The sequence below is a fragment of the Protopterus annectens genome, chromosome 3.part1 (genome assembly GCF_019279795.1).
Source record: "Protopterus annectens isolate FY-2018-M chromosome 3.part1, PAN1.0, whole genome shotgun sequence".
NCBI classification, from domain to species: Eukaryota; Metazoa; Chordata; order Ceratodontiformes; family Protopteridae; genus Protopterus; species Protopterus annectens.
In genome coordinates, this window is record NC_056732.1 from 573,689,699 (window position 1) to 573,716,389 (window position 26,691).

At 38.9% G+C, this 26,691-nt stretch overlaps 1 protein-coding gene across 1 annotated transcript in view; it reads left to right on the forward strand.

The window, feature by feature from the left end:
• The window catches only part of PLCL2 (phospholipase C like 2), a 1,801,981-nt gene that overhangs the window by 1,323,256 nt on the left and 452,034 nt on the right, over positions 1 to 26,691 (forward strand). The window contains exon 4 of the mRNA XM_044066972.1: positions 3,894 to 3,969. Within this exon, the coding sequence (XP_043922907.1) occupies positions 3,894 to 3,969 (76 nt within the window). The remainder of the gene's footprint in view (positions 1 to 3,893; positions 3,970 to 26,691) is intronic.

The window sequence follows — 26,691 nt, forward strand, 5'->3', positions numbered from 1 at the left end:
TCATAAAATTCCATTGTTTGCAGGTATTAATCATTTATAGCAGTGTTGGAGTCTTCATTTCAGACTTACCACAGACACCAAGGTGGTCTTAAACTGCACATCTGTTGTACCAGCACACCTCAGGCTACAGGGCACTGGAGTGTTTGCCTTTTTCTACCAGTTCTTGGTTTCAAGTGCTTCTTTACTTGCACTGACTGCTGGATCCTGCCACCAGAGACGCAGTTCATTGACGGAGGAAGTCTCTGTTTCATTTAGTTAATTCCTTGGGCATCACATTGTACATTAGAGTCCTAGCAGTAGTGAACTCAGGTGCTGGCATTTATTTATTTTCTGCTCCTCCAGAGACTTCAGAGCATTTGGGAGTCAGTTTCTTACCTGTCACAGCTGCTTTGTGTTGCTAAGCTGTAGGCCTCATTGTGACTTTCATTATCATGTAACATTATGCTACACTTCATGTGGAGGTCCTTCACCTTTGCTTAAGCTTTGGATGCTCCCATCAGGTAGGTGGAGCCTGGATGTCCTTGCACTCTAACAAACAGCTTGGTTGTTCCAGTTACATGAATTGCTAGCTTGATTGATCTGTCAAATACTGTAGTGACTATTATATTATCTCCTCAAGGGCCTTCTTACCTTGAGAACTAAAGCCAAACTTATAGCCTCACAGCTCCAGTCTGCATGATTGTTTGGTTATATTATCTACACTAAATATGCACGTTTTTTTTTTTCCAAAGTAGAATGAATTTACTTTAAATCTTCTAAGCTAATGCTCAACTCTGTACTCAGGACACATCAAATGTGTGGCCTTTTATTGTCCCTTAACTAGCCTGGACTGTTAATTACTAAACATTGCTTATAAACTCCCTAGTTATTGCAAAGAATGGCATATCCTACCTAGGATCAGTTGGTTAAGATAGTTGCTAAAATAACTAGAAGTAGCAATTCATTAATTCATACAAGATTGCCATGCTTAGAGATTCTGTAGGCAGTACTAGGAACCAATTTCATTCTCGAGAAAATAATACAATTTGCAGTTACACCATCAAAATATCTCTTCACTGAATTGGATAAATGTAATTGCAAACAGACAATCACATAGTAAAGCTGCCAATTTGCATCATCATCTACCATCAACCTAGTGTTGTAGTCTTCTGACAACTGTTTATGTGCTCGGCATGGTACTTTTGAGTACTTTTTCCATTCCAGATGTCTCTCCCTGAGACCTTATTTACCATCTCACAGGTAAACAGAACTCTTTTTAACTCGTATTCTTCTGTATTTAATATGTATTTTGCTGTTGGATGAATACTTAGATCAGTTATACAAATGTTAGTTGTTCTGTCTCCATTCAGCAATAACACGCTGTTGTACATAGTGCTTTATCATGCTTGTCTGTTTTTTTTTATAATATATTGTAATGTGTACATATGTATTTGTTTATATGACATCATGGTGTCTTGCTGTTTTAAGCCTCTTTGACATACATACAATGTAACATATGTCTTAAGAGCTGTACAAGAGCTTCTCTTCAGGGCTTCAATGAAAAGGGGTCACAACCCAATTAGACAATCTGATAGTCAAAGCATAAGTAAATAAATAAAAAACAAACAAGTAAGACTTGTAAAGGTAAGTGGGAAAAGTTTATTTTTTGAGCTATTGAGTACAAGCTAGATCTTTTTGGGCCCTGGCCCCTCACATTTTGTATTACCCGTCTTAGATTTTCAGTTTAGTTCTCAGTTACTGATCTATTAAAGTTCACTTTGTAGGAGACTCCAACGTTCATGTTAGGCAGCAAAATATGTATTTGGCTTCTTTCAAAGTTTGTTAAGGCCTTACTTAAAGGTAATTTTCTTAAGTTTCCTTTCAGGGCATTAGTGACTCCTTTGGACAGTTATATTATTTTGGGTACTGTTTTGTAACTGCAACTTCTGTAGGTCTATTATTTATTTCCTGAGAGGTTGTATTTCTTGTGGTTGTTAATATGCATACAAGACTTTTGATTGGCTCGTTCCCTGTGTTAAGCATCCATATTCTGGAATTGTGTAAACCACTTCATCTTACGTTATGTAATGTAAAGATACACTTTGTCTGAGAGCAAATCTTTCTTTATGCCAAATGTTTCACCTGAATCAGTCTGTATGCTTGTCAGTGTTTTATTCATCATACCATAATCAGGGAGTCCATAGACAACTCTGTTCTTCACTCTGTGACTGTCCATAAACAGCTCTGATCCACACTCTGTGACTGTCCGTAGACAGTTCTGATCTTCACTCTGTGGCTGTCCATAAATCGCTCTGATCCTCACTCTGTGGCTGTCCATAGATAGCTCTGATCCTCATTATGTGGCCGTTGATAGACAGCTCTGATCCTCATTATATGGCTGTCTGTAGACAGCTCTGATCCTCAGTCTGTGGCCATCCATAAACCATTCTGATGCTCACTATGTGGCCATCCATAGACAGTTCTGATCCTCAGTCTGTGGCCATCCATAGACTGTTCTGATGCTCACTATGTGGCCATCAGTAGGCAGCTCAGATCCTCACTCTGTGTCTGTCCATAAACAGTTCTGATCCTCACTCTGTGGCTGTCCATAGATGACTCTGATCACTTTGGGGCTGTCCATAGAGAGCTCTGATCCTCACCCAGGGGCTGTCCATAGACAGCTTTGATCCTCACTCTGTGACTGTCCATAAGTAGCTCTGGCACTAGATAGACAACAAAACTCAAACTGCCTGCAGAGATGAGCAGCTGTAGCATGAATAGTGTGTATGATGCTGTAGGTTGACTTCTTTGTGACAACATTACATGCCCAGCCACCTAGTTTATATTGTTTAGGACATACATCAAAAGGCTCTGCCATACCCAGTGTGCACGATGCCACAAGTGGCTTTGTTTCTGACTGCCTCTCATGGTCAAATATTTCAATTCCCACCCCCACCCCACCAGGCAGGACATAATAGGTGGTGCAGGTTAACAGCTGATGGTCAAGCTGAAGTGTTAGGGTTAAACAAAAGGAATTCCAGTTTTGATGACATTTACACTGCATCTGATTGGTTACCCTTGAATACCTCTGCAAAGCAGGATAAGCTAAACATAACATGCAGGTCTGTGTCTTCCTTCAATTGTATTTTTCCATATGGCAGTCACCTAGGAGAATATACTGGGGAATCTGCAGAGAGTTTCCTGCAGGTGTGATATCAGATGTGAAGTTTTGGATATTTGTCTTAACACTTATTTGAGAAGAAATCTAGCTGCATGACACCCCCCACCCACCCCACATACCCTCCACAGAACTGTAAAGATCACACACACACACACACACACACACACACACACACACACACACACACACACACACACACACACCATCATCATCAGTTCTGTGACTTTCCTGCAGACAAAGTTCTTCTCACAGATTTTATTTTTTGATAAGTGCCTATAATTTTCCATTTTCTGAATGTATTTTGTTGTTATCAAATGCCCACTTTGTTATTAAATTCTCACGGTTTCTAGGCTTTAAAACATTTACATGAGAACACACATATTACAGGTTAATATGGTATAAATTTCAGTAGCCAGAGTAGTACAGTAAAATTTACTGTTTCATTTCATAATCTGAGCAATTAAATGAAGCCCTGAAACCCCCTGAGGATGTATGCAAAGGTTGGAAAGCTGTTTTGTAATCTTGAGGGCCCCCTTTTGCATGCGGTGAAAGAATACTGTACTGTACTGTAGTTGTCATTTGGAGCCAAAGGGCATATGCAAATGGCTATGCAACAACTTTACGATGTTGGTCTGCTGCATTCATCCTAGCTCTACTGAAAACAAAGCATTGTATAGTTGTTTAGCAGTTTATTTCACTAAAATTGTTAATGTATCCTTCTGTTTATTTGCAGATGATTCAGATGAGCAGGATTCTTGTAGAAAACGCTGACAGTGTGTATGAGAAGATAGTTCTGTGTCAGAAGTCAGGTAGGACCACATTCCTTCAACTTATAATTGTTCTCAGAGTATATGGAAATATAGACTGTTTATTATTGTTTGTATAAATAATGTATTTTTCCTCATGGAACATTGTCTATTTCCATAAAGAGGACTTTTCAGCAGTATGACAAATGGACTACTTATCTGTCCATCTCTGGCATTTTTTTCCAAGTTAGCGAAACGGTGTAGGAACAAAGTCCATTTCACAGTGGTTCCAGCACACTTGCCAGTAGTCTGTGTGTGTCCACGTGTGAGTGTCTCTTAGGGTTTGCGGGATTTTATACTGCATGCTTACTACAATCGCTAGTTCATCTTGCTGCTTCAGAACTCTTGGTTTCTCCACTGTGCTGTTTATTTTTCATTTATTTCATTTGCTCACTTTATTTTATTTATATATATATATTTTTTTTAAAAAAGTGTACTGTACTTAATTCTGTATTCCTGTGTGGCACTAGTTGAAAGCTTATCTGAGAGAACATGCCAGAATTATCAGCTTTATTTTATACAGAACTGGCAACAGTCCTAGCAAAAAGTAAACTCTTCAGTGCAGTACACTACTAGCCTTAAGGGTTTTTTATAAACTGTGAACAGCTAAACACAACTCACACTGTTGTTAATTGTAAACATAGTTAAAAAGCTATTTTAGTCAAACAAGGCCTGTATGCTAGAGCAGAATTGAGAAGCTGGAAGAACAGAGACAACAGTAAGGATAATACTGAGCACGTTGAAAAAGAGAGATTATCCAGAGGAAGGGGTGAAATAAACTGAGATAAAAAAAATCACCCAGTCCCTGTTTTTTGCTGTTTGATGGCACTCAGTACTGGGGCAAAGCAGATCCTGAAAAATGGTGATAGGAATAGACTACGAAAAGGTTAAAATGAGGTGAAGTGTGTACCCCACTCATTCAAATTCATTGCATAGGTTTCTAAGGAAACTTTAACTTGAAATGCTATTGCAGAATATTCTGGGAAAGGTTGATTACTTTTGTGGATTGAACAACAGTTACTGGTGTACCCAACATATGTGAGGGGTTTTGATTTACTCTGACAAGATTCCCTTAAGTTGGTGTCACTACCATTGTTAAATTGACTGACCACTGGCCCATCTTGGCAACCTGTGGCAGACTGTTAGAAGATAGTGGAGCAGATTGTTCAGCCTTTCAAAACAAGATGTACCACCAGACAAGCAGACTTACAGGTACCAGTGTAACCAAAGTCTGTTAGTCGTAGCTGTTTCATAGCAGACAAGAAGGGCCCCTTAGTTAAGTGTCCAGCATTCAGTATTAACAAAACTTTTCTACAGGTGACAGGTGTCATACAACCCTGCTGGACATTTGCCAAAAGGAAGACACTGAAACTCATAAGTAAATTTCAGGACATATTGCAAAATTACCCTGGTACTTAGCTGGTACAGTTCTGAGGATTTCACTAATGATAGTGCCAACCAAATCTCATTTGTGGTTAAGGTCTTAGCCTTAACCTGTTAATGTCAAGACAAAGTCATGTATGCACTGCTCTAGAAATAACAGGAAAAAGAAGACAAAGAACAACAAGGAAAACAGGATAAACTGCAATCATACTGCTCAGCTGTCCAGATTTTTTTACTCATTTTTGGTCTGCTCCTCATAAAATCTGCGGTTTGCTGGCAAAGCATTAGGAGTTGAAGTCTCTAAATAATGACTTACATTTGAGTTTCAAACTTAACATCCTTCAGAAAATGCTTCGTAACATAAACCTAATTTTTATAAGAGCAATATTTAAAATATGTCCCTATTTTTGGGCTTTTTTCTTCCCATTATTTTAGGCTTTGTTGAGATTTCTTGAGCTAAGAGGTTGAGAGGTATGACTGCATCAGTTCAAAAAATAATTAGGATATATGTCATATGGGTATGTCCTACTGCCATATCACCACCCGCCAGCTCTGTATATTCCTACTTTTATCATCTATGGGAAAAAGTTTCCCAGACTACAAGAGCTTCTGGAAAGTGTTTGAAATGTCTCTAACAAAGGCCATAACAAGTATACCAGTGCAACAGATGGCACTAACAGTTGCCGTCAAATTGGCCTTTCATGACATACCTCTAATCCCCAGGAAAGATTTTTATTCAACAAATTCTATGAGTTACAACAACCAAGGCCATTAGTAACCTAGATCAATGTAAATAGTATGAATATATATTTCACATACTCTTTCCCTGGAGTAAACATTCATAGGTAACTCAGTTGGACCACCACGATAAATCAATGAAACTTTTAATCCAATGGAAAGAATATGGATAAGCGCTTTCACGTACAGGCTGAGTACGCTTCTTCAGATCTCTAAACATACCAAAGAGCTCTCATCTTAAATAGTATTCACTAAATTGATCATAAATTAACTAATTAATCAATTTATCAATAAAATAATTAATCAATTTATCAATAAAATAATTAAAACAATATAATTAATTGAATCATTGAGAGAGTAGCTCAGATTCCTATTAAAGGACACCATTTAACAAGCAACATACCCCTACTAAAACATCTAGCATATAATGCTCAAAAAATATGTAAATTGATAAAACATATTTATGTATAAAATACCTATAAGCCAATGCTTAACTAATCATTATAATAATGCAATAGTATTTGTTAATAAATAAATTCATAAATTTATATTCAATTTAAGTAAGAAATTGTTAACTTATTATAAATATGTAGAAATATATACATACAATATCAATTTCATTAACATACACTACATGAAATCAAATCAACTGAGTAAATGTGAAACGCAATAGACAAAACTCTATTTTAGGGGGCGTGAATCAAGTATTGGTTTAATGCTCATATATTGATTGAGGCCTGGATACTGATGTGCTTGCATTCTGAGGATCCACTGGAGCTCTATAGTTTCCAGTCTATTTATGGAATTCCCTCCTCTTTCAGTGGCCTTAACTAATTGTAGCACTCAAAACACAAACGTATGTCCCTTATATACAGCAATATGCTTTGCTAATGCGTTCAATTGATTGTTCTTTTTTATATCATAAATATGATTATAAATCCTATCTCTAAGCCTTCGAGATGTCATGCCCACATAAAAGGCTTGACATTGTTCGCAGGTTGCCAGATAGATCAAATTCGAGTTATTACAGGAAGCAAAGAATCTAGGTGTAAAACTAAACCCCATATTAGGGTATTGAAAAACTTTGTTTTTACTGATAAAAGGACATAGATTACAGGAGCCACAAGGAAAAGTTCCAAAAGGCTTCCTTTCTCTCAGAGAATGTAACTGTTTAGATGTTGTGCTATGATCAATACATAAAATTCTCTTTAGGTTTTTACTATTCCTATATGTAAAACTTGGCTGTATACCTACAATCTTACATGTATCATGTTCAAGACTAAGTATACGCCAATGTTTTATCAATTTACATATTTTTTGAGCATTATATGCTAGATGTTTTAGTAGGGGTATGTTGTTTGTTAAATGGTGTCCTTTAATAGGAATATGATCTACTCTCTGAATGATTTAATTAATTATATTGTTTTAATTATTTTATTGATAAATTGATTAATTAGTTAATTTATGATCACTTTAGTGAATACTATTTAAGATGAGAGCTCTTTGGTATGTTTAGAGATCTGAAGAAGCGTACTCAGCCTGTACGTGAAAGCGCTTATCCATATTCTTTGCATTGGATTAAAAGTTTCATTGATTTATCGTGGTGGTCCACCCTTGTATTTTTTCTGCATTTCGCTTTGAGCTTTTCAAGTCTGGACCTTTGGACAGCAGCATTACTTTTTGTCTTAGTTATTCATAGGTAACTACTAGGACACAGATGATACCTCTCTCCAGGTTACTTTTAGGCAACATGACAAAAAATACTTCAAGTTCAAAGAAGTCCAAAATCATTTTCAGGTCTGAGCCTTACTTTTTGTTCTAATCTCTGCACCGGGAGTGGTTACATAATGCTTAGGTCTACTGTTTGCATACCCTGAGATCACCAGGTTACTCCTGTTTGTATGCACAGTCCAGTTGTAACATTTAGCATACTCAGATCCATTATGAATCCGCTTCTGCATACAGTGAAACTATCAACGTTTCAGTACTATGTCTTGTCGTTCACTTGTCGATTGCCGTACTACATTTGGTTATTCACAAAGTGTTTTTCCAGTGAAAAGTGCAGAAAAGGCAACCACGAGAGAAACACCACAGCCAGGCCTTCAAGGATTTGGAGTGAGTTTGTTGCTACATACTAAGTGTACCAGATGCCAGGATACACTTGTGATACAGTCACTATTAAGAAAACTTGTAGAGTCAAGCTACAGACTGCTTAGATAAAAGGATACCACTGTTAACCATATTACAAAAAGAATTCCTGGGGTGGTCAGAAAAACTAGACACAAAACAAGGCTTATCCTTTCTTAAGCAGCAACCAAGATAAAGTCTCTCTAAAAGACCTTTTATGTTTGCCATGGAAAAGCCATCTGAATGCCTTTTGGATACCTTTTTGGGTTTTGGACTCAAAAGAAGACATCTGCCCATCAGTATAAACTGTGTAACACTGCACCTGTTAAGACATTCAGCAGCAGTCTTTGTCCAGTGAAATTCAGACACTGATAGAGAGAGTGGTGGTGACGTAGCATGTCAACAGATAGGAAACTTCCCTTTCCTATGTATTTTACAAAAATACAGACTGTTCAACCAAGCAAAATCAGCTCTCCTGTCATACAATCTGTCTGTCTTACCTGCAATACCTGTAGCAGACTTCCCCATCAGGAAGTCTACCTGCCTCACCTGCTGTACCTGTAGCAGACTTCCCCATCAGGGAGTTATAATTATCCTTTTACAGGACCATTTCTGTTCACCTATCCCACGGTTGAAGAAGTCAATGGTAGACAACTTTGCTTCCATGGAGAGTACTACATTCGCTGCCATTGCTTTGTACAGGAACTCCACGCTTGAAGGCATGGAGGCTGTACATACATTTTCCTTCAAATGAACAAGCAAACTTATCAACCTTTTAAATATATGTCCACTTACAATAACATATTAGTGAAAGTCAGGAAGTCAGGCATTGCTCAAAAAAATTATATCACACTGTTGAGGAAAATCGTAGCTCACCTGCCAGTATGAATTGTATTCAGAATCATAGCACAGTGGCAAAGTGATACTTTCCAGTCTTATATTCTTCATCCTGTCTAAAATGGATAACCCTTCATTGATTCCTGATGGATATACCCTACCTGAGCAGATCTTTGGCATTTGAAACAGATCAGGAAATGTATGTGACCAAATAGGAAAGATTCTGCATTTGGACTGAAAGAAATGGTTTCCAGTCACAGAGCTGCCAAAACCTAAACCATTAAAACTACTTGTGATCAACATATTGTTCAGATCTAGTGTATTAATCTATTATACACCATTAATAGATTGTTTTATCCTGCTTCTGTGCAATCAAATGACTGTCCAAAAATCATTCTGTCAAGACATTTCTGAATGGCTACTGAGGATACCAGCTGAATGATCAACAATGTGTTTTATGAAACTGAAATCTTCAACAATATTTCATCCCCTGTAGTTTCAGTAACAGAAAATGTAATATATAACAAAGGGGCATGTCTCTAATCATATATTATCAAAAGCCACTTTTTTGCAAAATTTGATCATTTTGAGTCTGGTATGTTTTGATGACAAAATTACCCAAAACAAAGTCAGCTGATTGACTGAATGCTGGCTGTTTTACATCAGACTTTGATCATTGCTTCTTCCACCTGTAAGGAGCTTAAGCTTTGTAATGGAAGGAATAAATGAATGAATAAAAGCACTTTACACCTATATAAAGCAGCAGTGTATTTGGATCTTAAACTTCTACCCCAGAAATCATTGTCAGTAATACTGTAATGTGTGCAGGTGGTATCTCTGGGCAGAGTTACACTGCTGTTCAAACTTTGCTTCGATCTTCATTGGTTCATAGGTTAGTAGTAGGCTAGCTGCCCTTACTGTCCATTTTAAGCTTAGCCAGTTCCTTTTTTTGTGCTCAAAATAACTTAACCCTATAGATTGGCCTTACCCATCCCATGTTTGATAGTTATATATTACCCCTAATGACAGTAAGTGGGATCATACCATAGATAATTTGAGGGGACCAATGCATGGGATAAGGAATCTTGGAGCTGATTCTGTCTATTACTAGTATAGGGGACAGTTCTGGGACAAATGTTCTGTTTCTCAACAATAGATCTAAGTTGCAGTTGAATATGGACTAGAATTAACTTTTTTTGTGTGGATGGGAAGTCTGGTCCAGAGTTGCAGTATCCCCTGGGAGATATACCTGTCCCTCCAAGCCATTCTGTTGATGTTGCATAAGAGATTTTGATCCCTAGACCAAGTACTTCTGGTACCATTTGACTTGCTGGTGTGCAGTAAATCCATCAGTAATGGGTTGGAGGATGATTTTATGCCAGATACCTTTCACCTCTTGGCAGTCTATAAGATACCGAGTATAGTGAAAGGGTTTTCAGTCAGTCCATGTAAGACATGTTGTTTAGGCCTTATATCCTTTTAGTAAGATATTTCTGCGGGTGTTCCAGTTGTTGCATGTGTCTGGAAAGATGCATGTCAAAGGGGGCATTATATTTAATGACTGGCTTAATGAAGGCTGAGTACAGGGGGACAATGACATCCTTAGATCTAGACACAACCCTTTTGTTTATATGCTGTGCAGTATAGAAGGATGTTCTTACAACAGACACATTTTGGTCAAAAGTTAGGTCACTGTTCACATAAGTTCTCAAATCTTGAACAACTGTGTCAACTCTTAGGGGCATATTGTTAGTGTGGTTGTTCCTTGGGGTAGATGACTTCCTGAAGGAAACTATAATGCATTTTTTGGCATTTAGTTTCAGCCCAGTATTTTCAGGGAGTCATACAGCTTATAGTCTTTTATCCCCACCAAATACACTTCCCTTAGCAAGCTGCAGACATTATTCAAACTGTTGCCATATCTGTCCTCTTCCTTTTACTCTCCAAATGCATCGATTGCTGTCTAGAACTTAGCATTGCAGACCAGTAGGAATCTGTTTTTCCACTTTACCATGTATTCATCCCTGCTTTCAGAAAAGGCACCCCTCTTAGGCTTTTACTCTACTATAGCTTAAGCAAGAGCCAGGCCCAGTGCTCTCTCTCAAAGCAAATCCCAGATACCTGAACTTTGCAGTCTAACAATTTTTGTGACCACTGTCCCATAGTTACTACCCAGTACTGCAAATCTTCATGATAACTAACCCTTCTAGTTAGCAGCTACCTAAAAGAACTACTACAACTCTTGGAACAATCTCTAATAGATTAATGCCCCCATTCTGCACAACTAAGGCTGCTTTTGTTTTCTAACTTGGTAAATTGAGTAACTCAAATGGATCCTTTTTCTCTCATGACGTGAGTCACAAACTCCAGTATAGTATGCTGAAAACAAAGTTGTTTTTGTTATATGTATGCATACATTTACTATTGATGAACAAGAGATAAAAGTAGTCAAAATAGTAAAAGACTTTAGAGACCTTGTAAATGATGCACTTTCAGTTAATACCCATATAGCTGCTAACATCTACAACATGTAGAGTTGCTCACAAATTCTTCTAAGGAGTTGCAAGACATTCCAGATAAATAATTGACACCTTTGTACAGCTCTTATCAGACCAGTCATAGAATTCTGTCACAACCTCACATACCATCTGGTATATCTGAAGTTTCAAAGATTCCTCATAAAGGGAATCAAAGGACTTTAAGGCTTGTCTAAAATAGTGAGACCAACAACTTTGTCTATTCTCTTTATCTTATCTCCTTCATAATGACATCTGTCTCGCAAACAGAATATTAGAGGGCCGTTGTTATTTGAAACTCTTTGGAAAGAGTACTCTATGGTGGCCTGAACACATAAGCACATGCAGATTAAAAAATAGTATTAATCAAATAGTAAATGCCTATTGAATATACTCCTCTCAATTAATCCCATACTGTCAATTCACACATTCAAGGAAGGAATCAGATGGCTACATGGACACCCGTACTTTCTAACATGAAATCCAGAGCATCAAGCTCCTTGAAGGCTTTTTCAGCAAATCTGTGGATCTACAGCAGTGACTGTTTATAGTTAGAGAAGTTATAGTAAAGTGTGACACTTTTCTACACTCAGTATAGAAACCTGAGGAACGCCGATTATTACTACCTAGTAGGCAGCTGTATGCTTATTGAAACAGACAGGTTAAGAAGAATAGAGAAAACAAAATCACATTAATGAAGAGTAATGCATGCCGTTTATAGAATATAATCAAGCACCTATATAGATCCAGAAACATTTGAACAAGTGTCTAGTATATTTCAGTGACATGGATACAAAAACAGTTCTTTTGAATGATGAACTCTTTTTTGCACATGATTTGCAGATCCTAATACAACTGAAAAGCAGACTTTTTTAGCAGTCATTCAGGACTGAGTGGCAAAGCCTGAGTGACAAATCAAAAAACAGCAGTAGGTAAATCCAGCATTACCTGAACACAAGAGTGGATTATTGATGTTAAACAATGTCTTTATTTAAGAAAACTGTTTTTTACCTTTTGTAAATAAAGTCATGGTGTAAAGGAACCTTAGTATTCCTCCATGGCGTCCTGTGTAAGGGGTCGTCTGATTCATGAAGTGCACATGCACTGAGCATCGTAAGTACTGTTGTTGTATAAGTGAAGTTGTCCCTTCATGTCAGCGTGCACCGATGTTTCCCTGTATACTGCTTTGTGATGTACTACTGTGCTCATGTCCACTGTATGATGCTTTGCACAGTTGTTTCCCATTGTGTACTATAACACAAGCAATGAGTAAAATGCGATTTGCATTCAGAACTTCAGTTATCATTAAAAGAAATACCATTCCTGGAAATGAGTTTTGTGTTTACTACTATTAGGTTGTGTGAAAAAAGTGTAGTATGACATGTCGACCCTGTCAGTGTGACGCTAAATTGCTCAGCAGCGCCATGTTGTAGTGGAGGAAAGCCCTTGCTGGTTCCACGGAGAATGAAAGATTAAATTGCTGTTTTAAGGAAAACTCCAGCTTAGAACTAAGAACAATCTGTTTTTTTCACACTCTCTCTCTCTGTTTTCTGAGTTATTTCAAAATCACTCAAACTGCTTCTTATAGAATTTTAGTATGTTTTCTGCAAAATCGCTGTCAATGAGGCTTGACATATCAACGTGATCTTATTTTTCTTCAAGCCTTTCTATGTCCCATAATCCATTTCAAGTCTCCTTTATATGAGGCATGTTAGACATAAGGAAGTAACGCTGTATTCCCATTCCATTGGCATATAGTGGGATTAGTCTCAGTCACTGTCATCATTGTATACTGTCTGTAACAAGACTGCTTCTTTTAATTTTTGAATGGCCCTCATTTGTGTGTGACTTGGGGCTTGTTTTATAGTATATTAAGGAGTTATACCGTTGCAACCAAAACAGTTGCTAAATTGCAGTCCTTGGGTTCAAAGTATATGTTTGTAGTCCTAGATGAATTGACAGCCCCTCCCCTAAACTTTGGTAAATGTGCTGATACTTTACAAGAATTACAAGAAAAAATATTTTCTGAGTTTCTGTAAAAGTCATAGACACCTTTGATATTACAATTAAGTCATCTTAAAATGTAAAGTAATATAAACACCAAACATTTAAAGCGTAGCATTTCAGTACTGTGATGCTGCTTATGTGAATTTGTCAAAAGAGGTGACAACTGCCTTTGAACCATTGATCTAATTGCTCTGTTTTGCTATGAAAGGCATGGTAACATTGTAAGCAACTGTGAATCAGTGTAAGTTCTCTTCCTCTCTGCAGTAGACAATAGAAAACAGTTTCACACCTCTGTCTTGTTTACAGCAACCTGAGTTCCTAACTACAAATTTCTCTCCGTCTGTGGTATGATATGCAAGTGTAGACAAATTCCTCTGCAACTTATCTGAGAAGTTAAGCTTAATCTTTCCCTTCCTTTGATACCAATGTGAGGAAATGAAAGTTTTTTAAAATACAAGCAGGTTTCAGGTACCTGCACAGTATTGGAATCCATAACTCTCAACTGTCCAGATTTGTACTCCATATTTTTGGTCTAGTTCTAATAAAATCTGTGGTTTTCTGTCAAATCACTGGGATGATCTGAGGATTAAAGTCACTAAATGACATACGTTGGAGTTTCAAACTTCATATTTTTCAGAAAAATACATACTAAGACAAATCCTATTATTTTATCAACGTTCTAAGTTTATAAGAGCAATATTAAACTTCTGTCTCTAGTTTTGGACCTTTGTTCCCCTATTATGTCAGCCTTTGTCCAGATTTCTTGCATCAAGAGGTTGAGAGGTATGCTGGAATCATATTATAGGTATAAAAGCATCGTAAGAGTTGAGTTAAACTGTAGTGGAAGGTGGAGTTTTCCTTTAAATGTATAGTGTTTGTTAACTGCTGTAGTTTGTGCATCATAGCTGTCTTGTTTTATGCCAGACTTGTTCCTGTGGGTAGTGCTTGATTTACAAAGGGTACTCTGATTGCCCTGTCCAGTCACTGTGCATATTTTTGAATATCTATGAGCTTCCATTTTATAATGACAAACTAGAAAGAAAAGGAAAGCTCTGCTTTTCATGTGAGGACAGGGGTAGCAATAGTAATCCAGCAGGCGCCGTCAAACTATTAAAGTTGTCTAAAATAAGTTTGATTAATTCTGAGCCACATTGTTAAGTGCTAGTATATTGTAAACTGAATTTCACTTCTTTAAATATATAGTTTTCAAATGTGCTTGCAGAATTTGAAAATCTGTTTGAAATATTAGAAGGGACTTCAAGAATGTCAAATGGATTTATATGCTTGATAGTTTCTTTTATTCTTTACCTCAAAGACATGTGAATTTGCTATCTAATATGCATATCAAAATGCTTTAAAAGGGTTTGAGTCTAATCATTTAGCATTGTGTGGCAGTTTAAAACATGATGTGTATTATATTTTATATAATAAAAAAGCAAGTGTAAGATGGGAGGAAAAGTGTAACTGAAATGATCAGTTACAGTGATAGTGCTGACAGCTTTTAAAATGGTAAAATATTTCAAAAAGGAGAGATATGAGAACACAGGGGCATAATTTGTGTATAGAAGGATAGAAATGGGGGATATCATTAAACATTTTTCTGAGAAAGTGTCTGTGTACTGGCTGAAAGATTTAAGCTGTTAGTTAACTAATACAGTGGCAAGACTTCTGAGATCTTACTGGTTAATCTGAAATTGCATTTGCAGTGTAATTAATGTAATTCTTGTATCATGTCAGAGTAATATTAACTAGTTATTTTTTAATTTCTCCAAGTCTTTTATGTTTCTAATACCATAACGGGAATGGACCCCATTCCTAAGTCAAAGTAAAATTAAAGTTCATGAAATTAGCATTCTTTCAGTCTTTGATGTCAGCCAGAAGTGCTCTTCGAAGCACTCGCAATGTGCCCAGTAGTGACTCCTCCTGCATTTCGTACAGTGTTACATGTATTGGTTGTTGTTGTTGTTTGTCTTTTGGCTTTTCCCAGTTAGGGGTCGTCACAGCAGAACTCTGGTCCGCTAATGATTGGCAGTAGATTTTCACGAACGCAGAGGTGCCAACTCGACGTCCAGCCTTCAACGAAGGCACGCCCATTTACACATGTCTTTCGAACGCCCACCCAACCGCGGGGAGGACATGCAGATAATCAATGCTACTCTTGTCTTCTTTTCATGGACTACTATATCCAGTTTTCTAGCATCTATCTTTTGAGCTGTTGGTAATGGGTGATCCCATATGATGTAGAATTCATCATTTTGTATGATGTTTTGTGGCTCATGTTTCCAGTGTTTTTCAGCCACTTCATTACCATAATGTTTCCACAATCCCCAGAGCAACAGTCTTGCCACATTGTTATGCATTTCAGTATACAGTCCTTCTGCCATTAGTATGTCACAACCAGCAACGAGATGTGCAACTGTTTCCAGTTCTGCTTTACAAAACCTACATGTGTTTCTCCCACATGTTCGATGGACTTTGTAAACCAGTGTGTACGTAACCCACTGTCTTGGGCCGCCAATATTAACCTTTCATCTCTTGGTTTGAATTTGCCTTTCCTTAACCATTCCTGCATTCAGTCCTGATCAACATGAGGTTCTTCCAGAAGTTTCCTTATACTTGCAAACTATATTTATGCATTTTCCACATTTCTTGCCTTCTCATCTTGTCCTTCACCTTATATTTTCTCTTTTGTTTTTTTGACACATTCAGGTGCTGCCTGATTTTTGTATATTTCTGATTTCTATTCCTGCTTGACGCTGATGTGCTTCTGCTAGATTAAGCAGAGAAGTCATCTTAGATTTATTCTCCTCATGTTTCAAAATTTTCACTACATTTGAGTCTTCTGAGGTCAGCAGATATGTGTGCAGTCCCACAATTGCAGATATATACATGTAATCAGTTTCAAGGAAGCCCATTCCTCCTTCAGAACGAGGAGTATATAATCTTGGTATGCACTGTTTTTTTATAAACCATTTAGTGAGCATTAAGCATCCTTGTTTTCCTGTCTAATCTATCCAACACATTTTGGGGCCAGTCAGTCACTCCAAAACTGTAAGTTAAGACAGGAACAACAAATTGGTTTATAGCTTGAATTTTCTTCCTAGATGTCAACACTGTTTTCAGGATTAATTTAAGTCTTCTAAAATATTCCTTATTAGGTTTTACTCGCATTTGTTCATGTTTTATTTGCTGATCCTTCATCATTTCCTAAGGATTTTTACACACTCTCTTGCTCAAGTTCTTTTATATTACATTCTTGTCACAAACTGATGTTTTCCTGATTTAAAAGTTGCTTTTGCACATTTATCAAGACTAAATGACATTCTTTTATCATCTGAAATAGTTTTGACAACTTGAAGTTGTACTTTCAGTTCCTCATCTGATGAGCTGTACAGTTTTAAATCATCGACAAAGAGAAGATGAGAAGTCTTTACACTTTGTTGTTTTCTAGGAGCCAAATTATAGCCATGGCCTAAGCTCTTAAGTAGACAGCTTATTGGTTAAGGGCAAGACAGAATAGCAGCGGTGACAGAGTCACCCTGGAATAACCCCCTTTGAATTTTTATCCCTGGGGTAATAATTTGCCCTTTATCATGGCTTAATTGCATAGTGGTCTGCCACTGTTTCATGGTTCATAGGTTCATAGGCAGGTACCAGGGCCTACATAAGCCTAGCCAACAAGGTTCCCTGGCTTACGCCACCCAAGAAAGTTATTTTCCTGTGCCACTGTCGTGCAGAGACGCAGAAGTGATCCCCGGGGTGTATTTCCAATTTCCCATCCACTCATCAAGATTTTTCTTGAAGAGAACTAATGAAGAACTTTGCTTGACATAGATGGGTAGCCTGTTCCAGAGTATGGGAAGTCTCAGGGACAGGAATCTATCCCTCCAGCATGTCCTGTTTATTGTGGTGACAAGGTTTAGGTCCCTAGAGTGTGTAGCTCGGAGGGATTGGGATTTCTTTAGGTGTAGCATGTCCAACAGCTCCGGGTTTGACATAGCTTTATATGTTAGGCAGAGATCACCTCGGAGTAGGCGATATGCTACGGAGTAAAGCTGGAGTTTTTTGAGACGGTCAGTGTAGGGCATTTGTTTGAGGCCAGTAATCCTCTTTGTGAGGTACTTCTGTGGCCTTTCCGGCTGCTGCAGATGTCTTATGAGGTACATTCCAAAAGGGACGTTGTACTCTATAATGGGTCTAATGAGTGTCGAGTAGAGAGGAGCAATAACCTCTTTTTTCCTGGATGAGAACCCTTTTATGATGAGGTGTGCCATGCAGAAGGACTTCCTGACTACTGTGGCGATGTGACTATCAAAGGAGAGACTTCTGTCCACCTGGGTCCCAAGGTCTCTTATCACACATTCGATGTTAAGTAGATTGCTGCCTATGTGGTAGTTCATGGGTACAGAGTTTTTACCAAAGGGGATGACACTGCACTTTTTGGCATTGAGCTTCAGGCCATGGCTCTGACACCAGACATCTGTCTCAGCGAGGCCCTTCTGTAGGATGTCCACATCATTTGGGGACTTGACTATGGCTCCTGGTTTGCAGTCATCTGTGAACTTCATTAGCCAGAGACCATCTGTGTTAGCCTGTACTTCAGAGAAGTAGATACCAAACAGGAGAGGTTCCAGGACAGAACCCTGTGGTACTCCACTTGTCACTGCTTTGAGGTCAGATTTGGAGTCTGCAACTTTTACAGTGTGGGTTCTGTCAGTGAGCCAGTTGGCAACCCATCTTGTGACGTAGGGATTTATACCTAGTTTAGTGAGTTTAGCTATAATTCCAGAATGGGGGATGGTGTCGAAAGCTGTGGTGAGGTCAAGATCGGCTGTGTGAACCACCTTACCCTCATCTACGGCTTTGTTGACTGCCTCAATGAAGTCGATCATGTTCGGGAGGCATGATCTGCCTTTCACAAACCCGAACTGGGTGGGATCCAGAGTTTGGAGGTTACCAATATCTTTGTTTATGAGTTCCATGATGATACGTTCCATGGCCTTGCAGACCAGGCTCATCAGGCTAACAGGTCGATAGTTCCTGGGATCAGTGGTGGCTCTCCCTTTGTGGAGTGGGATAACTGTTGCTGTGCGCCATTCAGTGGGCACAAAGCCTGATGCGAGGCTATTATTAAACATGGTGCTTAAGTGGGGAGCCAGTTCATTCTGAAGTTCGTGTAAAACGCAGCGTGGGATGGTGTCCAGTCCCATGGATGCTGTGTTTTTGGCTTGAGAGTGCAGCTTTTACCTGTGTAGTTGTGATTACAGGGACTCTGTATTCTTCCTGTATAGATATGGGTCCTTTAGGGGGTGAGGGAGGGCTAAAGTTAGCACTGAACCTATCTGCCAGGATGTTGGCAATATCAGTTGGTTTTGTAATTTTCATGCCATTGTGCTGTAACTCAGAGCAGATCTGAGTGTTGCCATCGAGAGTTTTGACATAGCTATAGAATGCTTTGTGGTTGTCCTTAGAATTAGCGGCAATTTTGTTTTCATAGCTAGCTTTGGAGGATCTTATAAAGGGATCTCAGCTTCTTACTGAGGCTGACCAGGGAGCTCCTCCACTCATGGGATTTTACTCTCTTTTGTAACAGTTTCTTCATTCTGTTGTACAGTTTGTTTATGGCAGGGGACCACCAGATTGGCTTCCTTTTTTTGGAGGATAGCGTCTTGGTTCTGCTTGGGATAGCATGATCCATGCACTCATGTAAGTGCTTATAGAGTGCATTTGTGTAGGATTCAGCAGTTGTAACTGTATTGTCCATCTGCATGGGTGTCATGAAGTTCACCACTTCTGTCTTAAGAAGCATGAAGCTGGCTTTGGAGAAATTTTTTACCATGGTTTCCTTAATGGGGGGTGGGGGCGGGATGTGGATATCAAGGGTGATTAGCTTATGGTCAGATCGGACCAACGAGGAGTTGACTTCAGGTGTGGAACACCGGTCACTCATGTTGGTAATGACTAGGTCTAGGATATTGTTGCCCCTGGTGGGGGTGTGGATAAGTTGATTCAGGGCATTGAAGTTTATGAATTCCAGAAAGTGTTGAGCTAAGGAGTTGGTACACGAGTAGTTTTCCCAGTTAAGGTTGGGGTAGTTGAAGTCGCCCATTATTAGGGTGTTTGGTTGAACCCTAATATTTTCCAGTACATCAAGAAAAGTGGAGTGGGAATCCTGGGGCATGGTGGGGGATCTGTAGCAAGCTACAATTTGGATTGCAGTTTTGCCCAGAGTTAGTTGCACTTGGATAACCTCGGATACATTATGCTGAGCAGCTAGCCTGGAGGTGTGGATATCCTTAATGAATATGGACACACCTCCGCCTTTGGTGTTTCAGTCCAGGTTACATGGCCGAAAAGTGTGGTATGAGTTATAGCCTGGTAGTGCAAGGGTGCTCCCTGGAGCCTTGAACCAGGTCTCAGTCACTGCGCAGATGTCGATGTTCTCTATTTTAAGGAGTGCCTCGAGTGAGTGCATTTTGAGATTTAGACTTCTAGCATTGAGTAGCATTACCCTCAGTTTTTACTTGCCTTTTCCTGTTATGGTGGTGAATTTGTCATTTGAACCTTGCCTAAAAAAGGCACTATGGGGGCAGCAAGAGCCTTAGCCAGTATCCGGAATCCCAGGGGCGACAGGTGCAGGCCATCTGTGGCAAAGCATCATGGTCTGTCGACCATGTCATCCAAGCAGACAGATACTGGATCTCCTTAGAATGACACCAGAAGCTTAGCCAATTGTTGAAGTCAATCATTTTGTCCTTGTACTGCGGTATCATTCTGGGCGATGGCAGAATGCTGCTCAGGGCTAGGGTCATACCTGCCTGGGCTACAAGATTGGAGAACTCTTCCATGTCTCTTTTCATGTAGTCCAGGGAGGTACGTCTCAAATCATTCACACCAACATGGACAATGACAGAGTCATGTTTGTATTTGTTGTGGAGTGTCTTGACTGCGTGGGTTATGTGGCGGATCCTGGCACCCAACAGGCAGCTGACAGTAACCTTCTCCTTGTTTAGCCTGGTGAGTGGGACATCAGTGTGCCTGACTATAGAGTCACCTATGACTAGTGTGTTGGGTACGTTGTTTTGCCTTATTGGCTGTGGTTGAGTGGCACACTGAGTCTGTGGGATATGTGTCATTTGGGTTGTGTTGGGGGATGGAGGTTGCTTGCGTTTCTGCTTTGGAAGTCTCTGTTGCTTAGACAGATTATTACTGAGAGCCTCCACGAAAGTTTTTGTGTTACTATGTGTGGATTTTGGTGGTGTGATTTAGTGAGACTATGTGATGAGTGTGGTGTGGTGCAAATGTTTACCTTCTCCTCATGACTGTCAAGTTCAGTCTTGGTTGGAGAGAGCTTTACCTCCAGTTTGGCTAGATAAGTGCATCTCTCACAGGTTGTAGTGTTGGGTGGTAGGAGGAGAGGGTTGTCTGTGTACATGAGGCAATTTCTACATTGCCTCAAGATGCCCAGATTCATCAGATAGACAGGAGAGAACACTGGTCATGGTAATGCATTCTATCAGTGCAGGGTGTATCTAATACATGTTTAAGCACTCTTATCCATGAATGTGGGATACTATCAAATGCTTTTTTTGTAGTCAATCCATGCGATACTTAGATTCTTCCCCTTATTACAGTTCTCCACTATGGCTTTATTTAACAACAAATGATCCTTTGTTCCATATGACTTTCTTTTATCACCTTTTTGTTCTGTTGCCATAGAGTTTTTCCTCTAAGTGACTATAAACTTTGTCGGCATCAATTCCATTGTATAGTTTATACATTGTCGGAAGGCAAGTTATTAGTCTGTAATTCTTAGGGTAGCTTGCAGGTTCACTCTTTAGTAGGAGCATTGTTTTTCCTGTTAGCTAGGTTGGTGTCTGTTTGGGATGTGCATATAAATAATTCTTACTCATGACTAAATTTTCATGCAAAGATGTTAATACTTTTAACCAGGAGTTAGGTACTACATCTGAGCCTGGGGTTTTCCAATTAGAGGGCTTTCTTAACTTTGTTTCAATCTCTCTGGCTGTTACTTCATCCCATTTCATATCTCCTGTACCTTTAAACTTCTTATTCTCTCTTTTACTTCTATCCATTTAGCATCTTTGTTATGTTCCACAGGATCTTCATAAATAGTTCTCCAAAATATATCTATTCTTCTTTTTTTGGTGGTCATTCAGTTCCTTTCACCTTGTTTCCCAACTCTCTGCCTTTATATTTATCTGTGCATCTTCTAAGTTTTTTCTGCTTGTGCTGAGATTTTTAGTTTGTTATTTGCGATAGTGCACAGTAGATCCTGATCTGTTCTAATACTGCACACTGCTTTTATCACGTCTATCTTTCTAAGTATTTTTGTTGATCTGTTCCCTCTTCTGTACTATTCTAACAATGGCACTTCTTGTCTTAATTGCTTTATAGTTTTCTCTGTTCGATACTTACATGATGGTATTCGATTTCTCCCCTTCCTTTCCCTCGCTACCCTGTGTTCTTGTGGTAGAGCTTTATCAGTTATTAATTTAGCTGCACAGTAATATATCCTGTTTACTTCTGTTATATCGCATGGATCTTTATGGACAGTCCTAATTACTGTGTTCATTGTTTTTATCAAACTTCTGACGTTTTGGGTTTTATTGACCTTTTGCAGTCTATTTCTTTTATTGATCTTAATATGTCTATCTTCTTCTTCTTCTTCTTTCGGCTTTTTCCTGTCTATCTATCTCTATTAAATCAAGCAACTCTTCCCTTAGCTCATTTTCTTCGAAAACTGAGGGCACATATTTTGTTTTCCATTTCCTGCTGGCATTCTATAGAAAGTTCTGTTCTATAGCAGAGAAAAACATGACATGTAAGGGAAAATAATTTTGGATGGATTTCTATAAAAAAAACATCCATTTAGCTATAAAAAGTACCTGCAGCAAAGCAGATATGACCACTCATAATTTATAAAATCACCAGACACTGAGTGAGTGTAAGCAGTTTGCAGTTCATTGCTGCTGGCGGACATATTCTGTGTATCACAGCATTTGATGTGTGAAATACACCGAAAAAAATCCAGCAGTACTGTGCATTTCATAAACTGATGTCAATTACGATATATGTTTGGTAGTATTATGTGTTACCCCGCCATAAACCAAAGTTCCCTTTAGCAACATTCTTACCCTGACATCACCATAATATCTGCTTGCTAGGGGGATGCTTCCAGAAGGTGGAAGCACTGTGCTAAGTGCATTTTGTTCTGAGAGGAATTATCCCAGGAGCTCCATTCAAGAGTCCTCTTTTAAATCACAGCTTTCAGTTCAGGTTGTGCTGTCCTTTGCACCTTGCACTAGCCTTCTGCCAAGCCGTTGTGCTGACTTTCTGAATGCCCCCTTTCTACATACAGATCTGAGAGTTAGGGGATAAAAATGCCACTAAAGTCTTTCACTGTAGCTATAATTGTGTAGACTGTGTAATAATAGAACTGAGGAATATGCATCATAATAAAACATTTTTTTAGTTAGCACTTTGTAATCAGTTTTGCATTTTGGCAATGCATATGTGGTTACATTAGTGTTGCAGCTCCAGTGAGAATAATTACTGTTGTCTTTACTGAGAGTTAACTTGTACTCCTGGGAGATGATACTTGTAATAAAAGTTATAGTAGTCATGAGATAAAATTACTTGTACGTATGGAAAAGGTAATGATTAGTCCTTGCCTGCATTCTGTATTTTTGTTATGCAGTATATTTATTGGGGTAACTGGCAAGTCTTAGGAGGTTAAACAATTGTTTACTAGCATTTCCAAAATGATGTCTGACATTCACAATGTACATACAAATAAATGAAAAAGCACAGGAATCTGTCTAGTTCCAGCCTCATTTTCCTTAACTAGGATTTAGTTTGATCTAATCAGTAGTAATGTGTGGGGGTGGGTACTTGTTCTAAAATGTACTTTTACCGCCCTCTTTATACTGTTTGCCTTAAATAGACTGATTTAAAATTAAACAATCCGTACTTTTTCCACATCTGCTTTTAAGTATATAAAAGCTAATATGTTTAACATTTCTGATTTTTTTGTTACTGAGGATCGTTTTTTTATGACAAATATAGGCTTTTTGCTTTGGAACACTACCTGGGTTTCATGATTTTTGGAAATTAGTGTGACTGAGCTCATCAATGAAGTTTTAAGACCACTAGTTTCTTTGTTTTTTATTTTTTACATTCACACTGTGCCATACAGCCCTGCTGAAATGTAGTGATTAGTACTGGAAACTGCTTTAGTTATGGAAATCTATGAAACTACATGACCATAATAAAATGGATGACCATGCCTTTAGGGCTTTTATTCATTTCTGATCTGCAATGTCCATCATTTAATTTATTAACTTTTTCTTAAAGTGGTATTTACAGTGAACATAACATTTATTTGTGGGAAGGGTTAAAAATTATTTTGGGGTGCCTGAAAAATTTCTGCTTTACTTTCATTATAGGTCTGGGTAATGAGAACTGCAGAATATTTTGATGTTTTTCAATACTTTTGGTCTGAACTCTCAACTCTATATTTTATGGCTGTATATAGTGATGGCATCTGCAAAGGAATGGGTTTTTCATGAACTAAATATGAAATGCTGCAGTGTTTAAAAATCTTGATTGAAAAATAGGCATGGTTGCCAGGGTCAAAAGGCTGTGCTGACCACATTAAATGTGTATTTACAAGTTTTGCGTTATCTCTTCCCCCCTTCCCACCATTTGTGGCATAGTGTGATGAAAGCCTGACTTCAACCCAAATTACCCAGGTTTGACTAGTAACTTGGGTGGCAGAAGAACCTGGAAGGGGAGGTTGGCACTGTATGAGTTATATCAGCTCATCCATCTGGGAGAGTAAGTCATGGTTCTGGTTGCCTAAACTGCTCCCATATGAGACCTGTGCTTGCATGATAACAATGGCTATGGAACCAGGGTTGTGAGCTTGACTGTCCAAACTGGTGGCATTTGTACTCAAAGACATGTGGGAGTACACACATTTCAGGGGAGGGCATAGAATGATTCTGCTGTGATATGGGTGCTCAATTTAGCCCCTGGGGTGGGGTTACAGGCCTAACCACAAAACCCCTGATGGCTACCTGCATGAGATCCCCCTCAGGTGAGAGGGCTGATGGGCACAGAAATTACTAGCAGCACAAATTAGGTTCCTTCACAAGCTAGCTGGACTTTATCTCCATGATAGAGTGAAGAGCCGAGCAGTCCAGGGGGATTTCTGTGCACAGTCACTGTTCCTTGGTGTTGAGAGGAATAAGATAAAGTGGTTTGGTCACTCTGTGAGGCTGTTTCCTGGATGGTTTCCCTAGACAGGTGTACCAGATACAGCCATTTAGGAGGAGGAGGAGGACCCTTGGCAGACCCAGGACACATGAAATGGATTGCATGTCTCAGCTTGCCTGGAACTGCTGGGGATTCACCAAGGTGAATAGGAATCTTTTGCTGGGAATAGGGAAGTCTGGTGTATCCATTTCAGTGTACTGCCTCCACAGCCCTCACCAAGACAAGTGGCTTTGGAAATGATGATGATGAGGAGGGGAGGACAAAGAAAATCTCTTTTTGGCAGAGAAGCATTTTTTTCACCCAGATATGAAAAACAATAGCTCTCTCATAAAAAAAATCTTGTTAAGGAATGCCTGCTTTCCATGTTTTTCATTGAACATATTAGAAAGTTAACAGAGTTATGAGGCTTCATTTTTCCAGATCATTTTTGCTTATAAAAATTGTAATTTTCAGTACTTTTGTCATAGACTGCTGCTTTATGAATGTGGACAGTAAATCTGATATGAAAGATGATTTCTAAAAGTGCACGTACTGTGACTACCTATGTGTGTTTCAAGTTTTAGAGGAAATACAGAGTATCTCCAGAGTTATGGGGCTGTATTTGTCAGACTGAATTTTGATTTGCAACTTTAGTGGATGTCGCTGTCCTTTACACCCACTCCACAAACTGCAGCCTGCTCTGTGCCTAATGTGACCCTAAGTAAACATTTCTCACGTGCCATAGGTAGTCATTTTCAAGGGAGAATTTTGGCATCTATCACACATATGAGGTACACTGAATAAGCATTTATGTTGAAATTTTTGGGTGAAGCATAAATTGGTACAGTCTGATGCATTACTTTTTATTTCCTTCTCAGTGAGGGGAAGCACTCTGAAATGCATAAAAAGCATGCTAGAATGATTTATGGGATGCTGCATTTAGAAAACATTCTAATGTGTGTCGGATATTGTGAAGGATAGAAATGACCCTTCACACTTCTGTCACAGACAGGTTAGGTGGACCATTGACTCCAAGGCACTTTGTTGCTTGCATGTAAGTGAAACTCCACAGGGATTACATGATATGTAACACTGTAACTGTGTTGGAGTTTTCCAATCTGCAGCTGAGGATCACACCATGTGACACTGGACCTTGAATAACAGAATCAGTTAAGTCAGCAATGTGATTGACTTTTAACATACAGAAGAAACATGTCCTGCAGGGGAGGGTTTGCCTCCCCCAGCCTTGCATATTTATCCCTTCATGTACTATCTCTGAAAGCATACAGTCTTAGTGACAAGGAGAAACATCATTACTTCCACAGTCCTGCAAACTCAGTAGTACAGTGCATACATTTTTTAGGGAAAATGGAAGTTGACTTAAATATATTTTTATATTCCAGTTCCAGCTGACAGTGTGATCATATCCAAGTATTCAGTAGTTTTCTGCGCATAATTTAAAAAAGAGGCTTTCATCACTGCCCAGGCCCTCAGAGGACAAAAGATGACATAATGTAGGAATGTTCAATGAGCTCATCTTGCAGTCCTAGGGTGGAGCTAAATCTGCATTATATAAAATGTACAGCATGTAGGCCTAAGCCCAGGCCTGGCTCTGCAGCAAAGTTTACAGTGGTTGCTTTAGTCTTTGACTCCTAGTGTGTGGGTATATCCCCCTGTAGTGAAGAGTTACTGCTCCAGAGGTGGAATTTACTTCACCTCAAATGTTGGAGTAAGCTGGCACTTTGAAGAACAGGTCCTCAGTTCTCTGGGACATTCCTTCAGTCTTCAGATCTGGACTTGGACATCAGCATCCCTTGGGGCATGCCTGTGATCTTCA